At 36.2% G+C, this 18,738-nt stretch overlaps 1 protein-coding gene across 1 annotated transcript; it reads left to right on the top strand.

Annotated features, from left to right (window-relative positions):
• The first annotated feature begins 13,462 nt into the window (after positions 1-13,462).
• LOC103443826 (uncharacterized) lies at positions 13,463-14,480 on the top strand. The gene is made up of 3 exons (XM_008382721.4): positions 13,463-13,734; positions 13,964-14,026; positions 14,171-14,480. The coding sequence occupies exons 1-3, from the start codon at positions 13,663-13,665 to the stop codon at positions 14,372-14,374; spliced, it is 339 nt and encodes a 112-aa protein (XP_008380943.1). The 5' UTR covers positions 13,463-13,662; the 3' UTR covers positions 14,375-14,480.
• The last annotated feature ends 4,258 nt before the right edge of the window (positions 14,481-18,738 follow it).

Raw genomic sequence — 18,738 nt, forward strand, 5'->3', positions numbered from 1 at the left:
TTTGCTGATCGGTCTTGTGGAACAAATTAAACAATAAGAATGTAACAATTCCCAAAATAAAAAGGAAGAAGAAATATTGTTATAAAGCGGAGAACACGATTGAAGATGCTCTTATATTTTGCCATATTTCAATGTGATGTGGTTAGATGACATTAATACTTCTACAGTGTAATTAATTGTATTTATAAACAAAAAATTAACACCTATACCAATTATATAGTTAAGTTATAAATCCACGGTATCATCAATATCACTGTATCATTAGTATATCGACGACTGGTCCGCATTAAAAAAAAAAGAAAAAAAAAAGACTTGCATGAAGAAAAAAAGGCCATGGGAAGCTTGTGCAAATGGTTGACAAGATGAGGAGCAACCAAAAATTTGTCCAATTTGTATAAATTTCCACAAGCATATCTAGCATTTCCAACTAACTTAAGAAACTTGGAATACATAAAGTGCAACAACCAAACTTGAAGGGAATATATGTGGAGAGAAAGCAAAGTTCATGTGCTAGAATTGTGATAGATGAGTTGTACCTTTTTTGTGTATATCGAGGGCTCAAATTTCATGACACATTAGGAGAATAATAAGGCAGCACAGCAGGAAGCAGCTAGGTCGGAGAGTGCATGGGATTCAGTGATGAATTTATAAGTACTTTTGTTGATACATCATCGTGTGTACGTACCATCTTACATGGAAGTGCATTTTTTAAGCGTTTTGAAAACTAACGCAAAGAGAAGAGACCAGTGGAGAAAGTAACAGAAGGAAAATATGTGTGTAAAAATTTGGATAATATTAGGGAGATTATAATTTTAAAACTAAATTTGCAAGTCAAATGACTTATCACCAATAGAAAATGTGTATATTTATCAATATTTATGTAATAATCTAATAATCAACTTCAATATCATTTAGTTTAGAACTTTGGTCTCTTAGCATTATCCTAAAAATTTTGAAGGCGGAATTTTGGCATTGGCTGCTGAATAGCTTGCAAAAGTGGAGAGATTTGTAACACCGTGCATCATAATAAAAGTGAAGAAAATAAGTTATTTTTGTATTTCTTTACTTGTATTATAATATGTGATGTAATTACTGTCTTGTGTTCTCCGTGCACTAAAAAAATTCTCTCAAACAGGATGCAGGGAGGGACATGTGGGGGGATCAATAAACAAAGGATTAGGCACACTTGGGGATTGAATTAGTTGTCCACCCGGGTCCCACTGTCTTATTTCTTATAATTGGTTAGTGTATTTACCAATTTCATAATGTTTGTGAATTGGGATTAGTTGTTGAGGGGGGTAATTATTTAGTCATTTAAGATCATATAAATGATATTTGAATTTTATTGTGTTTAATTTGTCCAAATTTAAGAACTACATGTGGGAGTTTATGATTTTCCACCTTTTGTTTTCTAATTGATCTTCACCCTATGATTTTTAGTGGGGGAATGATGAACTTCAATTATATTTGGGAGAAAAAGAAAGAAGGAGAAAGAAAAACTAGGGTGGGGAGTTTTCTATGTCGATGTTTTTTTTTTCTCTAGAGAAAAGTAATTAGAAAAGCCTCTAGGACAACCAGTACAAGAATTGTTTAAATTCACCGAATTCACCCTTCTCCTATGGCGAATTCTTGCCCTAATTCCTCTGGAACTGCTTCAATTACTTCAATCACAATCCAAAGCATTAGATCCATGGTGCCAATCAAGCTCACCACCATGAATTATCTTACTTGGAGTGCCTTATTTGCTCAATCTTCCACCGCTACAACCTCACCGGAATAATTGATGGATCTGTACTGCCTCCGCCCAAATTTCTTCACGATGCCTTTGGAAATAGCAGTACCCCTTTGAATCCTGACTATGTCACATGGTTTGAGAATGATCAGACTATTCTTATTTGGTTGAACTCCACACTCTTTGATCTTCTGATTCTAAATATTATCGGTGTAACTTCATCTTGTGATCTTTGGTCCAAATTGGAATCACAACTTGCGATGGCTTCACAATCGCATATTCATGAACTCTGATCTCGACTTCGTAACATCACCAAAGACGATTTGACTGCTGTAGCCTATCCTCAATAGATTGAAGAAATTGTCGATGCTCTTGCCAGTGTTAGTGCTCCCGTTAATGACTCTAAGCTCATCTTTGTCACACTTAATGGTCTTCCTTCTGAGTACGAATCTTTTGTGGATACAATTAAGTGTCGCCTTAATTCTACAACAATCGATGAACTTCATGGCTTACTTCTTAGCAAAGAAATTCAATTGACAAACAAGAAACGCTCTTCTTCTTCTTTTCCACTTTAGGCTTTCAATGCATCCATTGGTCTTCTACCTACACCGACTCATAACAATCAAGCTTTTGTAGCTCAAAATGACCAATTTCACCTCCAACCAAGGGTGTGGTCAAGATCGCAATTTCTTAAACCCTAGAAATTACTCCAATCAAGTGCAAGGCATGGGCATTAATTTTTCTAACTTAAGATCCAACAATCAAAACAATTAGAGATACAATAATAGATCAAATCAAAAGTATAATCGTGGAGATCAATCTAATTTCAACTCCAAGAAAATTATTTGTCAAATTTGCAGACAGTTTGATCATGAAGCCTTTGAATGCCCTTATCGAATGAATCCTACTTATGGAAACAAACATGCACCTTTTGCCATGTATACCAATACATCTTCCAACACACCGACCTAGTTACTTAACTCTGGGGCAAGCTCGCACATGACAAATTCAATAAGAAATCTTCAGAATCATGCACCTTATACTGGACCTGAGCAAGTCTATATTGGTGATGGCAATGGTTTGCCTATTATCAATTCTGGGACTTCTATTATGTTTACTCATAATCAAGAATTTTCTCTTAAGAATGTATTACATTTGCCACTTTTGAAACAAAATTTTCTTTCTGCAAATTAATTTAGTCTTGATAATTGGTGTTCAATTAACCTCTATCATTTTCTTTCTGTAAAAATATTTCTTAAGAAAATATGCTCTTTAAAGGTCCTGTGAGGCATGGATTCTATCCCTTCTTTGGTTCTAACAATCCTTCTAGCATTCATTAACTCTATGTTGCTACTGCTAAAGCATCTACAGAAGTTAAGCATTAACGTTTAGGCCATCCTTCTTCTAAGATCTTAAATAAACTTGTTTCTCAGTCATGTATTCTAATGTCTTTTGTTGTTAAATCATTATGTTCAAGTTGTGCTTTAGGAAAGTGTTCAAAACTTTCATTTGTACCTACTGCAAGTACTACCTGTAAACCATTGCAACTCATGCATACTGATGTCTGAGGACCTGCCCCTATTCATTCAGTCTATGGTTATAGGTATGATATCATCTTCATTGATGATTATACTAGATACAGCAGGTTCTTTCCTCTAAAATGTAAATCAGAAGTGTTTACCACTTTTGTTCATTTCAAGAATGTAGTTGAAAATATGATGAGCATTAAAATTGTTTCTATTCGATCTGATTCTGGTGGAGAATTTGTCAATACTGCCATGTCTACTTATCTAAAAGATCATGGAATTCATCATCAGCTTACATGTTTTCACACACAAAAGCAAAATGGTTGTGTTGAGCGTAAGCACAGACACTTGGTTGAGACATCTCAAACAATGTTGGCTACATCTAAGGTTCTATATATCTATTGGGTGGAAGCCTTTTCCATTGCCATATATCTAATCAACAGGATGCCTACAATGTCAAGACCATCTCCTTGGGAGCCTTCATTCCACAAGTCTCCTTCTTATTCTTCTCTCAGAATATTTGGATGTAGCTGCTTTCCCTGGTTGAAGCCATATACTACATCGAAGTTGGATCCTAAGAGCAAACTTTATGCCTTCTTAGGATACAGTCTTAATCACAAAGGGTACATATGCCTTGACCCCCAAACTAAGGATATTTATATCTTAAGGCATGTTCTATTTGATGAATCTCAGTTCCCTTTTCATCATATAGGCTCATCCTCTTCTGCAAATGTTCCACCTTCATCACAAAATGTTATCTCATTTTCTATCCATGCAACCCTCACATTCTCTCAAGTTACACCTCATTCTACATCTTCAGTACCACCTACTAGTTTTTTTCTAACAACCACTCACCCCATCATCAGTTTATCCCTTACCACTAGTACACCTTCACTTTCACCCCAACACCCTATACTTCCACCTAGTCATACTCTTCCACAAACTACCAACTGCCATCCAATGCAGACAAGATCAAAATCTAGTATCTTCAAACAAAAAGCCTTACTCCCTACCAAACACCTTTTACCCTTTAATATCACTGAAGATTACATTCCTTCAACATATATTCAGGCCTCTAAACATGCTCATTGGAGGTAGGCAATGCAAGAAGAGTTCAATGCTCTTCTTAACACTGGTACTTGGACTCTTATGACTCTCATGTCCTCTCAGTTCCTAGTAGGGTGTAAATGGGTATTTCAGATCAAGAAGAAATTGGATGGTACTATAGAAAGATATAAAGCTTGCCTAGTTGCAAAGGGATTTCCCCAACAAGAATGATTAGATTATACTGAAACCTTTAGTCCTGTTGCCAAACCAGTGACTATTAGGCTTCTTCTCACAATGGCAGTGCAATTTAATTGGTTTTTGAACCAACTTGATGTCAATAATGCGTTTTTGCATGGAAACCCTTCCGAAACTATTTTCATGAAGCAACCATCAAGTTTTGAGGATCCCATTAAGTCAGATTATGTTTGTCAATTGCATAAATCTCTTATGGCTTGAAGCAATCCCTAAGAGCCTAGTATGAAAAGCTTCATAGTGCCTTACACTCTCTTGGATTCCAGGGTTAACAAAATGATCATTCCTTATTTGTTAAAAAGGATCCAACTCTGGTTTTTATACTAGTCTATGTGGATGATATTCTAGTTACTAGACCCTTACCTCAAGCTTGTCAAAATGTTATTTCCAAACTCAGTGGTCTATTTCCAATCAAAGACCTCGAACCTTTGCATTATTTTCTTGGGATTGAAGTCAAAAGATCCTCCAGTGGCATTTTTCTTTCTTAGACCAAGTATATCTCAGATCTCTTGAAGAAAGCTAAGATGGATGGTTCAAAACCCTATGCTACTCATCTGAGTACATCCAAACTGGATTATAACTCTAAACTTCTTCTCAATCTTGCTACACACATGTCTTTAGTTGAAAGACTTCAGTATTTTACATGGACAATACCTGACTTATACTTTGCAGTCAATCTTGTCTGCCAATTCATGCACAATCCTAGGCAATTCGACTTTCAAGCAGTTAAGAGGATTCTTCGATATCTCAAAGGCACACTCAATCTTGGTCTTTGGTTCTCCAAAAGCTCCACAAACCTGAGTATTAATGCATTTTCAAATGCTGACTAGGCTGACTGTTCACTTGATAAAAAATCAACATGTGGTTTCTATGTTTTTGTAGGAAATAACATTATTAGTTTGACTGCTAAGAAGCAACCAACAGTTGCTAGATCCTCTACTGAAGCAGAGTATAGATCTTTGGCCAATACTACTACTGAATTAATCCAGATATGCAAACTTTTGAGAGATGTTGGTCTATCACTTCCCTGGGTTCCTAAACTTTGGTGTTACAATATTTTAGCCATTTCCCTTGCTAAGAATCCTATATTTTATGCCCGAACTAAGCATGTTGAGATAGAATATTACTACATTAAGGATAAGGTTTTATCTCATGAAGTTGCTGTCCTTTTTGTTTGTTCTTAAGATCAGCTTGCAGTTATATGTACCAAGTCATTGTCCAAGCCACGTTTTATTCTCCTGAGAGACAAACTATCACTGAAGACTCCTCAGTTCAGTTTGAGGGGGAATAATAAGGAGAGTACTGTTACAAAAGATAAAACCTAGCTCACATAATTTTGCATGTATTATTCAGTTTGTTATACTGTTGAGATTTGGTAGTTATAAGATTGTAGGTTATTATGATGAGTTGACAATATCTTGTGTGCTTAGCCATTGTATAAATACCAGTTGTAACTTTATGATCGTTAATGAAAGAATATTTCCTAATAATGACTTCCTAAAATTTAGACAAATTTCAAAATTACCAGTTACAGAATCAGCAATTGTAAGATTCTAGTTAGTATTAGAATGAAAAGAATCATCGATAATCAACTTTAAAATTCCAGTTAATATTAGAACGAAGAGAATCATCGATAATATGAAAAAACAAGGTAGGGTAGAACCTAACTGTGAACCCAAAAAGGAACATTTCTATCGTTACTAATGACTTACCTCATTCATTTGTGACATAATGATCTTGCATCAAGAACACCTTTCCAAGCCATTGGCACATTAGTTTTTTCCTGGATAAAAGGAAATGATGTCCCTTTAAATAATACTTGGTTGTACAATCTGAACCACCAATTTTGAGGTTTTGTGAGAACTTTCCACCCTAACTCAGCTAATGCAACTCTATTAAAGAACTTAGCAAGGTGAATACCGAGCCCACAAAGCCTTTTTGCGAGACAAACATGTTTCCAAGCAACCAGAGATCCCTTACCACAAGAACCCCAAAATAAATTCCTAGCTTCAGAATCAAGGGTGCTAGTAACCTTAGAAGAACTGGGAAGACACGACAACACATAATTCAGTAAACCAAGGAAATTAGCTTGAATAAGGGTGAGCTTTCCACCTCTAGAAAGAGAGGCACTCTTTTAGCTAGCTACTTTGTCTTTTATTCAGATGAGTAGCTCTTGGGCATTGAGATGATCTTTCCAAAAGACAATATCATGAATACCAAAATATCTACCAAAGGTAGCTTTGTGCTAAACTCCAAGAATGGACTCAATGTAATTTTGAGAAGAAGTTGGGACTTTGGTAAGAAATAAATGGTGCTTTTGTTAACATAAATGGGGCACAAGGTACAAAAATGTGCAAAAGCATTACCTCACATTGATTGATGGTCAAACCTCAACGGAACTTTTGAGCAGTGAGAGACCAACAATAAAATAACATTACTGGTTAGGTGGGGGTGGAGCTTCCAGATTTTCTATGTAGGTTTCAAACATCAGACTCCGATAATCAAGCGAGAATTCTATGAAAGTCGATCTATTTCCTCGAGTGACCCCTTCTGCATATAGTATATCTCATTATGAAGGTTCATACTCATTGCTAGATACCTTAACAGCCTGAATAAACATGACCACATTGCTTAAACATCTAAAACTCATCTTAATTGCCAAGGTTATGAAGAAAACATAGCAGAATAATATATACATAATATAAAATATTACCTAGCTAAAAAAATACTCTGTAATAGTGGGAAGGAAATGAAGCTCATCTCTTCTTTTATATGCTTTCTGAATAGCAGGATCCTTCCACACCTCTTCAACTAATGGAGTATACTCATGTGTTGCAGCAGGGAAAAATGCATCTAAATCTCCAGTAGCAATAATGTCTAGGAGCTAGTTAGAAAAATGCTTCAACCTTGGGTTAATGCAGTCGACACATTGAGTAGTTTCATCTTGGTCGACCCCAACAATTAAAACAAGAACATAATCAGATATCACATACTGAATTTTCCAAAATGCATGAAAAATTCTTTATTTCAATACTGGATTAATCAGTATCACACTTATCCAAAATGGTTATCTTTAGCTTGCACAAATCATCAATGACATAATTGAAAACTTACATTTCTATCAAATCTCCAATTCACCCTCAGAATCAACCCCATCTCCAACCCCATTTATGGCTACGAATGCCTACATACCCAAAAGGAAAAATTGCAAAATAACTCTATAATTCACTCCAAGTTTCAAATTTTAATACAAAAATTAACAAAACCTAGAATCCCCATTTCTAGCTATGTATCCCTACATACCCATAAGGGGAAATTGCAAAGTAACTCATAATCCACTCCAAGTTTCATATTTTAATCCCATAAATTAACGAAATTTCATCCAAATTAACAAAACTTAGAATCCCAAATAACTAGAAGCAAAATAACCCGAATAACTAGAACCCAGATCCGAATTAAAAAAAGAAGTAACTAGAAGCAAAATACGGAGACGATGATCAAGTTAGAGAGAGATGAGATAGAGACGAATCGAAAAGAGAACAATGGACGCATGGGCGACAATGATGCTTGGGCTGTTTAGGGATTTTCTTTGTGTTGTCAAATGAAAAGTCGAGTCGGACGAGGACGCTTCGAGAAGGAGGAGGACGAAGTTGAGCAATATAGAGACGCAATCAAGCAAGATGAGAATGCGAGCAACGACAGTCTAAGCAGTCTGCTAGTTTTTGGAGGGCTTTGCTAAGACTGTTTAGTGATGGATTTAGTCGGGGTGAGTCGCCCTTATCCCACTAAAATTAGTTCCTCCAACTAACATACAACATATACACTAATCTTTAATCCAGTCTAGTCCAGTGAAGGCTAGTGAGGCCAAACAAACACCCTCATAGTATTTATAGAGTGTTGTTTTCTTTTGAGATTTTCCATGTGATCCTTTAGGCATGGTTGTTGTTGTTAACTAATAATTACTAATTAGTTGAGAGGAAATAGTGGTTATGTTTGAGACTCTTAGAGAATCAACTATAAAAACAACAAGTAAACTTTGATTTGGTAGTCAAATGATTTAGTATTCGAAATCGTAAATCAACATGAATCGAAGCAGAACCGAACGAAACCAAACCATTGATATTTTCCGATTCCGATTTCAATTTTACATTGAAATTAGGCCCAACCACACCATGCTCACCCCTGCCTAAGGTCATCTCTTGGTTTTAGCCTTATTTGGTTAAAGACCCATCTCCAATGGTGGGTTAAGGAGATTCTTGCAAAAAGATTAGGGCCTAAAAGGCTTAAGGGTTTGCCATACGTAGCTCATTTAGAAGTCCGGGTCCATAAATGTTCATGGACCCACCCATGTGGTTTTTTTTTTGGGAATAAACATAATGAAAAAAAAATAACGTACTTAGCAATAAACTTTGATTCCAAAAAAAAAAAAAAAAAAAAAAAAACAAACAAACAAACAAACTCGAACTTTAACTAAGCCATAAATAAATAAAAATAGTTTAATTTAAAAATTACGTCTTAGCTGAATGTGTGAAGGTTGATATTTCTCAATATGCCAAAAAATAATAAAATATTGAGAAGAATAAAAATTTAGCCTCTGCACTATTGAAGATGGATATTGCGATCACTTTAGACAATGCATGCATCATATATATATATATATATATATGCCCACTTTACATATACACTAATAATGCAGACGTAGAAAGAATGGGTACGGGACTTCAATTCATTGAGAAAATGACAAGTGCTGGGGTATGCAAAGCTAAGATGGGTACATGCATGCTACCCTTATCCTCCTAGTCCTGCCTTCGAAGTCCCACAACAAACATTTATACGTACAAGATTACAAGGGTTCGCAAAAGTACACATATATGTACTCATATGCATTGTTGCTTGCTTTTTACAATCAATTTTCATTTAATTTTCCATTATATGTATCATATATATATATGCGTGCATATATAATGTAACAGTATAAGGAAATGTGATAATGAGTTAGTTATAACTAGATATCTAACTTAACATAAATATTATATGCTCTCACTATATATGTGAGTTGAACTAATGAGACATCTCACTTACTCACTTATTAGTAAAAAGAAATCACATTAGACCGTGACACCGGTTGATATGTAGAATAATCAATATGAGAGGATAGGGCACATTGAGCAGATATGAATTGGAGGAGGGTCCCGGGGGGTTTGCATGTGGGATGATGAAACCCCGAATACATGGCGTACGTGACGTGCATGCCTGCATATACTCTGTTTAAATTAGATAATATATTCAAATTTCAATGGATTTGCTGCCCAATTGTCTCCAAGAATCTTTTCACCCATGTTATATTTTGTTAAGCAGATATGATCGATATGTTCTTGTCCCCCTTCCCCTCCATAGCTAACTTTTTCATGACTTTCGCCCTCTCCTTTTTTTCTTATCCCTTTATTTTATCACAAATGATTAATTACTACCACTGCGTATTTTTTGTTAAGTTGTCTATATGTATATAGAAATTAAGTGACAATTAATCACTTAATTAAGCAATTTCACATGCATATGGGTTATTAATTGGTAGTTAGGTAAATGACCTAATAAGAGGCAGTTGCATATTGATTTCATGGAAAAGTTGGGTCGGCAGCTCTTATTTTAGATAAGTAGTTAGGCTCCAGCAGCTGCTTAGGTCCAAACTCTTTATTTTTTTCTTTCCATATTACTAAACATTATTTATAACAAGATCAACTTGTAGGATTTATTTTGAGTGCATGATAATTAACTATAACTAGAGCTATAACCCCTTGCAGACTAGTAAACATAACTTGTATATCAAGTAACGAAGCATATGACAGAGATTTTACATATTTCCAAAATTAATAATTAAAAAAATTACAAACTCACCTTAATTTTCATGCGCAGAGGCTATTTATATGTTGTTGGTAATTGTAACATGCTGCATGCTTACGAATCAAAACCCTGCAGACGTTATTTAATTGATTAGAATTGCTGAGTAATTAGCTGGAAGCATAATCAGTATATATACAGGTCATGAGACAAAATCTTAGCAGGAATTAATCGATCAGAACGAAAAGGAAAAGGAGCTATTTAGGGATAAAGAAGCCCACATGGAGCACGAAATTGGTTTTTGAACATGAAGAAAATATGTCCAATAAAAGGAAGCTTGTAATGGTCGTAATGGGCAAAAAGAAAAAAGGTCACTCCCCACAAATTGGTTAAAGTACGAGCACGAGTTGCTATTGAGTTTCACGCGTTGGTCAACTTGCTATGATATCATAAAGAAAGTTATAGTTTTTTCACATAACTAATTGACAATATGAGAATTAACTCAATGTATTTATAAACTCATATAAAGTTCTCCTTTTACTGGTGTGAGATTATTTAACTTCACATTCTCACAATGTATATCTGACAAATAGGATCATATATTTTCATTATAGAATTATTATAAAAGCACAAATTCGTCCTTTATTAATGCATAACAAGAACAAGAGGTTGAAGCTAGGAATATACAGCTTTTGTCTAACATCTCTTTTTCTCTCCATCAATTGGATTTGATCTTGACCATGAGTTCCAACCCCTTCACATTGCCAGCTCTTCGCAACATATTATAATATTATTGAGCAACTTATGAAGAAAAAGGGTAAACAAAATACTGCTTTTCACACACCATTTCTTACTTTATACACATTGTTTTAGTTTTGTAGTCGTTAGATTAAACAATCAAAATAAAATCAACGGTCAATATTAACAGAGAATGTACACAAGATAAAAAAGATTGTGTTGAAATCACTAAAAAAAAAGGGAGAAGCAAATGCATAACATCGATCCTCTAAACAAATTAAGCTCATAATTAAGGTCAAATTACATTGACTTAACATATAGTTGGTAGCCCAAGTAGCAAGATTTCACTAGGGGAGAGTGAGGAAACAAAATTAATTAATTATAAATACAGAAATAAACTAGTTATTGGTGCTTTGAAACACCCACATTAACCTTAAGCAAGCACATGGCTATACAAAAACCAGTTGGCTATCCTATTACTAGGCTCCTACTCCTCTCCTTGTTTGTTTATTCTTGTTATATTTGACTGCTTTAAGTTAGTCAGTACTATTCCAATTCTTTGGTGAAATAGAACAACAAAATAGTGATATATTCTCGTTTCATATAAGTCACTACATGATATGTGATAGACCACCGTTTCATGCAATTTATTTTGTTATTTAAAGAACCGTGATACTTAATTAAAATTGATTATTTCTCCTCTTCTAATTCTGGATTAATTTGTAAGCAAAAGGTCTGGCGAATTTTAGCAACAAATGTGAAAGTCATAAAATCCTTTGTTGAGAATGAGTCCCACATAGATGGGAGGAGAGACCTTGCATGAACTTATAGTAGGTTAGGCTACTCTCCATATTGCCAATTGGTTTTATAATAGAACCTCAACTTTTTTCATGGTATCAAAGTAGGTTGTCTCACGTGTGAGCCAAAACGACCACACGCACTTTGCGTCACTCCGTTGTGTAGTCCACATGTTAGGCTTGAAAATTCACCCCACGTGAGGGGGCGTGTTGAGAATGAGTCCCACATAGATGAGAGAAGGGATTTTGCATGAGCTTATAAGAAAATTAGCTACTTTTCATATTGTCAATTGATTTTATGGTGGAAGACCAATTTTATCAGGCTCGATCCATTCCCATAGCATCAACCAAGTCATTCGTATTAAGCCTATGAGCATGTCATTAATTTTGGCCTGTTTATTATTTTCTTTTTATACAAGCGATATTAAGAGAGAATAGATTCAAATTTTGACCTTGGATAGATGCACAAAAGAATGTTTTTAACTAATTGAGTCACAAGCATGAAGTGATACTAAACTTAACCAAGGGAGCTACAAAATGATATTAATGACTTAAAGAATAGAAAGATCTTATAAAAAGTACACAATAAGATGTGAACTCAATCTGATGAAGATGTTTTTGGTATAACTCCCATATGTTTATTTTTGAGAACTTTAACGAAAAGCTTCAAATACTGTTCACTTTAACGAAAAACTACATTTTTACACTAAAAAGTCAATCATGGTACTATTCACTTTACCCTTTATTTTGTCATTATTGTTAAAAAGTTTTCAAGCCCTTTTGATTAGTTTTACTTTTTTTTATTTGTCTTTCATCGCCCTTAGGTCTCAAAGTGGTAATAAACATAATTTTAAACCTGCAGCCACCCTGCTGTATAGAATCACCGGTGTATCTCCGACGGAATGCTACAGTTTTTGTCATAAGAACCAATGGTTAGATAGTGCACACGTCGGTGTAAGCAACTAAACACATCATAACTCGTGCTGATAGACGAAAACTGGACATGAAATGAAGTAGATAATTCCAAGATTTTGAAGAAAAGCTAGAAATCATAATATTCTTATACGCGGTAATTCCAAGATTTGTAACTTCTGATCGTACATGCTTGTAAAATCATGAACACGAGCATTTTGGTTTCACAACCTATTACCATCATGTGTGTGACGATTACGGAGTCATGGACAATTAATTAGTGAATCTAACAATGCATAGTTCACATCAATCAAATTGTTAGTTAGATGCTAGAGCTTTTCACCTTGTTGATCATATAGTTGGTCAATAATATTGAACATTACAAAAAACCTTTTTCAGCAATCCATCGATATCAAATCAAATCGAATAACCATTCATGCAGTTGCTCACCTCTTACAGCTCATAACAAACTCCTACGTACGTACCCTCGACCACCAATAATGTCAACTCATAAACAATTTCACAGAAGCACGGGATCTGTGCGTTTTTTCACTTTGCTTTATAACCTTAGTTTCCATACCAGTCACTATATATAGAATCCGTGACTTAGCCAAAAATATAGGCAATAACGTCCTAATATATACATATATATATATATATATATGTATATGTATATGTATATGTCTCACTATATACAAGACTAAACAGTGATAGTAACACTGTAACAGTACTAGATTTGGTGGTGATTGGTATGCATGGGCTTCATTTGCTACCCTCCAATCGGATTGCTTGAGAGATTATTTAATCTTCTGTTCATTTCATGGCTAAAGTTTGCCGTTCAATTGAGACAGAGCCTAGAACCTTGAGTGAAGGGCAACTCAACCGTGCTAGGGTGGGTAATTTTTAAAAATGAAATTTTCTTATATAATTCACCACAATTTCGTCTTTTTTTTTATTAAGTGATGTTAGAGCATGGGAGAATCGAACTCGGGACCTTAAGTGCAGCAAGAGAGAATGTTCCTAGTTAACTGAACTATAAGCTCCTTGCATCACGAGTTAAGCTTCTTGTTTTTAATTTGGACTTTTTGTACTCTTCTAAATGTTTCTCATCATATTTGCAGGAAATTGCTGCTGATGTAGTTCAGAAAATGGAACCAACTGAAGCCACAGCTCTATTCATTGAGGTTCGGTTTTATAATCTATGTTTAGAAAGAAAGTTATATTTGTGAGGAGTGCACAATCAGATTTTTAAAGTGCCAATAACAACTCCCTAATTGATACCATAGTTACATGCTTCCAAATTAAATGGCTTATGCATATGCATATAGGGATTGAGGCCGGTTGGATCAGCGAAAGAGATGAAGCATATGATTGATGGTGAGCAACTACAACTGCAGACTAAGCTTCTGGACTGGAAGGAGGAGGCTCAAATTTTAGAAAGGCCTTGCCAATGCTTGTGCTCTACGGCCATTGTTGAAACGCCCGATCAAGAAACGCAACTTATTACAGGACCTGTGTCGGCCCCATTTTGATAGTTTTCGTCTATCAAAGTTTATAATTTGACATATTATGTTATAAGGTTGTGCGACGAGAAAATATTTATATATATCAAATAAATACAGTAAGATTCGTGCCAAATTTAAATGTAAGATTAATGAAATACTGCGGTTAAATATCTCATTTTTATCAGTATAGTATTGTTGATATTTGTAAAGAATGCAGATGTGGGTCTCCATAGCAACTAAGTTTTTTCTGTTTTAATTAGGGAATGCTGGGGTTTTGTAGTAGATGCAACTGCAAACAATATGCCGTGTTCGGTGTTCATGCAATGTCGTACACATTTTGGGCTTTCGTGACAGTGTGATAAAGATTAGAAAGAAGCTTTCATTTTCATTATTCAATACAATATGTAGGAGTGTAGGATAAGCCAAGATTTAAAAGTGGTTTTGGTTGAACTTATTAACAGTAGTAAAACACTCTCGAAGGCAATGAATTTTGATAATCTTGTAAGACAAAACAATGGAGGTTTTAGTGAGAGAAAGTAAGAACTCAGGGGAGGGAGGGAGGGAGGGAGGGAGGAAGAGAGGGAGAGAGAGAGAGAGCTCTTGAAGGCAATGAACTTTGATAATCTTGTAAGACGAAACGATGGAGGTTTTAGTGAGAGAAAGTAAGAACTCAGGGGAGGGAGGGAGGGAGGGAGGGAGAGAGAGAGAGAGAGGAATATGAAGTGATTGTCATTAAAGCAAGTAAACCAATACAACAAAATTCATAGACCAAGCCTAACTAACTTTCCTTATGTGGCACACCACTTTACAACTAATTATATTCCTTAACAGATAGACCATTCAGCTATTGACACATGGACACTATATTTTCTATTATTACTCCCTCCTCAATCTCAGTTGGGATATCCCAGCCTCAGAATGCTGCAATGGTTCACGAAGACAGGACTGTGCAACCCCTTGGTGAGAACATTAGCAACTTGCGAATCTGTGTGAATATAATGAACTGTGATGTCTTTCTTTTGAACTTTTTCTTTGACAAAATGATAGTCTGTATCCAAGTGTTTAATCCTAGAATGAAACACTAGATTCGAACTTAGTGCCAAGACTGAGAGATTTTCACAATGTAATGAAGGAGGATTTGACAGAAACTCATGCAAATCTTTCAACATAGACCTTATCCAACAAACATCAGTAGTACAGTGTGCCAGTGCTTTATATTTTGCTTCAATTGAGCTTCTTGAAATTGTTGGTTGCTTTTTGGATTGCCACAAAATTGGATTATTTCCAATATACACAATGTAGCCAGTTATTGACAATCTAGTATTAATATCTGCTGCCCAATCAGTATAAGAGAAAGTTGTAATATTGATATCAGAAGAAGGAGAGTATGTGATTCCACACTCATGAGTCCTCTGCAGGTATCTCAAGATCCTTTTGACTAGAAAGAAATGTGCATCAGTTGGTTGGTCATATATTGAGAGACCACATTGACTGAATGAGCAATGTCTAGCCTTCTAAAGGTAAGATATTGAAGTGCTCCGACTAGACTTCTATACAAAGTAGGATCTTTCATTGGAATTCCTTCTGACACAAGCAATTGAGTATGAGGTTTGGATGGAGTAGGATGTGGTTTATAAGAGCTTATGCCAGCTTTGTTGATTAACTCCTTTGCATACTTAGATTGGTTGACAAATAAACTGCCATCAGACTTGTACATAATTTGCAAACCAAGAAAATATGTCAATTTCCCCATATCTTTTTGTTGATGCACAAAATCAGTGAGGACTTTGGTACAACAGAAAGTGTTAAGTTTATGACCTTCGCTAGATTGCTCTGGTCATTAGTGTGGATAAGTATGTAAATGGATAGAGACAGGGAAGCAAACACAAGATGTACGTGGTTCACCCAGATTGGCTACGTCCACGGAGTTCTCATTAATTGTGAAGGGTTTACATAAGTACATAGGTTCAAGTTCTCCTTTAGTGAGTACTAATGAATGATTTAGTACAAATGACATTAGGAAATATTGTGAGAGAATAATCTCTATTTATAGAAGAGAGTTTCTAGTTTCATTCTGACATTGACACGTATCGTGTTGTGATTGGCTTCTAACGTCGACACGTGTCGCGTTGTGATTGGCCTCCTAGTTGGAGGGAAACTCTTCTGGGTTCGTGACGGTATAACGTTGACCTGTGCTCAGTAGTTTCAGGATTGGTCAAGTATGGTACAAACAGTGCTCCCCTAAGTTCCCGAGTGAGGGAAGTTCCTCGGTTGGGGACTTGCAAGATCTAAGCCGTTGAGTAATCACGAAACTTCTAAGTACCGAAGTGTGGTATCATTTTCACTTGCCTTATCTGTCTCATATGTAGATGTGACATCTTCTCTGGAAGTACTTTTCTTCCATCCAGGGGTGGTATCTTTAACCGATAAAGATGCACAAGGTAATGTATCAATTTCACTTGAAGCTTACTTGTAGTTTCGGGCTTAGTAAAGTACGATACAAACCCTATAGTAGGAGTCCCCCAAGTCGTCGAGCTAAGAGATTTGCCGAATGAGGTAACAGACAAGGTAAGCAATCAGACTTCCAAGCAAGTAACCAGGATCGAAGGTTCGACTTCGGCTTCTGGTTGATTGTTCTCCTTCTCCTTGTGTCATAAACAGTAACAAGGATAAGGAGAAGCAAATGGAGAAGGGATGATATGAGATACTTTTGCTTTTGAAGAAGTAACTTTCCACAGGCTTATTTTTGAACTGGGCTGAAGGGTTTTCTAGTTTCCTCTAAAGTATAAGGCCGACTCAAGAATTTGAGGGTCAAAACAAGTCCATCAAATCTAGAGTACATTCGACCTTGATGATATGGGATACTTTTGCTGTTGACAAAGTAGTGGATGTATCGGCACGTGTTCTGTTACGTTTGTCTCCACATGCTTCCTTGTATCATTCTCACTTGCCCTATCTGTTCCTCAGGCAGATGTGGTATCTTCTCTAGAAGCATAAGATGTTGAAGATGAGTACTCGAGAGCAATGCCAGATAAGTAATCAGGCAAGGGGCTCCAGGCAGTGAGTTCCTGACTGGAAGCTTGATTCCAAGTGCTGACTGATTGCTCTCTTTCTCATTGTCTTGCAGGTAAGAACAAGGTCAAAGGAAAAGACAGGGAAAAAGCATGATATGGGATACTCTTGATTTTAACCCTGATGATATGAGATACTCTTGCTCTGGTGTAGCTTGTTTGCAGAGGCATTATCGGGAGGAAAAGAAGCTGAATATTTCGAGAAACTCTGCTGAGAGTACCCTCTCGGATATGAAGAAAAGTTGAGCATTTTTTTTTATTTGCAGGTCTGCCTGGCTGTGGAGGATGAAGGTCGACATATATAGAAGTCTCCCTAATAACAAGTAGTAGTGTTATTCATTTACCCTTCTTGGCCATAATAATGTAGTGGGAGCTGCAACCTTCATGTGTTTTAACTTTGTCAGAGCACTTTGAAAAAGTGGTATGTGGTATCTGGAAAGCTGATGTTGCATGTGAAGATTGCAGACAAGCTTTATCCAAGGAAATTTGGCTCTCGAAGTTCGGAGAGCGATGCCTCTTCAGTTTTCGAACAAGCAATCTTGTCGGGGATTTGGCTCTCGCGATTCAGAAAACGGTGCCTCTTCGATTTTTGAGAAAGCAATCCTGTTGGGAGTCTGACTCTTTAGATTCGAAGAGCAGTGTCTCTTCGATTTTTGAAAAAGAAATCCTGTTGGGAGTCTGGCTCCCGAGATTCGGAGGGTGGTGCCTCTTCGATTTTTGAGCACGTAATCCTGTTAGGAGTCTAGCTCTCGAGATTCGGAGAGCAGTGTCTCTTCGATTTTTGAGAAAGCAATCTTGTTGGGAGTGTTTTCTCGAATGTGAGTAAAAGTTGGGCATTTTTGCCAGTCTGCCTTACCACGGAGCACGGAAGTTGACACACAATGGGAGTTTCTAGTTATCAAGCAATGGTGTTGTTCTTTTACCCTTGTGGGTAATAGTAGGGTAGCTGGACCTTCAAAATTTATGTGTCTAAACTTTGTCAGAGCATTGGTAAAGTTATCTGTGGTACCCGAAGAGCTGATGTTGCGTGTGGAAAATGGTGCATCTTCGGAATCCGGAGAGTGGTGCCTCTTCGATTTTTGAACCTAGGGCCCTGTTGTCTTTTCTTTTATAAGGGCACCAATTATGTGCAAGAAGTACATTCAGAGAGTTATTGCTTGTAGGAATTTTCCCCTTACTTCAAAGATTTATTGCACCTCATTTCTCTTTCATCATTTCTGAGAATGTCTGGCCCATCCGACCGTCATTTTGACTTAAACTTTGGTGAAGAGGCAGCCATGCCTTCTCAAGACAACATATGGCGCCCATCATTCTTATCCC

Source organism: Malus domestica, chromosome 09 (assembly GCF_042453785.1).
Source record: "Malus domestica chromosome 09, GDT2T_hap1".
In the NCBI taxonomy this organism is placed as follows: Eukaryota; Viridiplantae; Streptophyta; class Magnoliopsida; order Rosales; family Rosaceae; genus Malus; species Malus domestica.

Bases quoted from the DNA above. Each gene is read 5' to 3' on its own strand.
- LOC103443826 (XM_008382721.4), top strand. From the start codon at position 13,663: ATGGCTAAAGTTTGCCGTTCAATTGAGACAGAGCCTAGAACCTTGAGT. The intron at 13,735-13,963 runs GTGGGTAATTTT...TCATATTTGCAG, and splicing joins GGCAACTCAACCGTGCTAGG to GAAATTGCTGCTGATGTAGT. The intron at 14,027-14,170 runs GTTCGGTTTTAT...ATATGCATATAG, and splicing joins CCACAGCTCTATTCATTGAG to GGATTGAGGCCGGTTGGATC.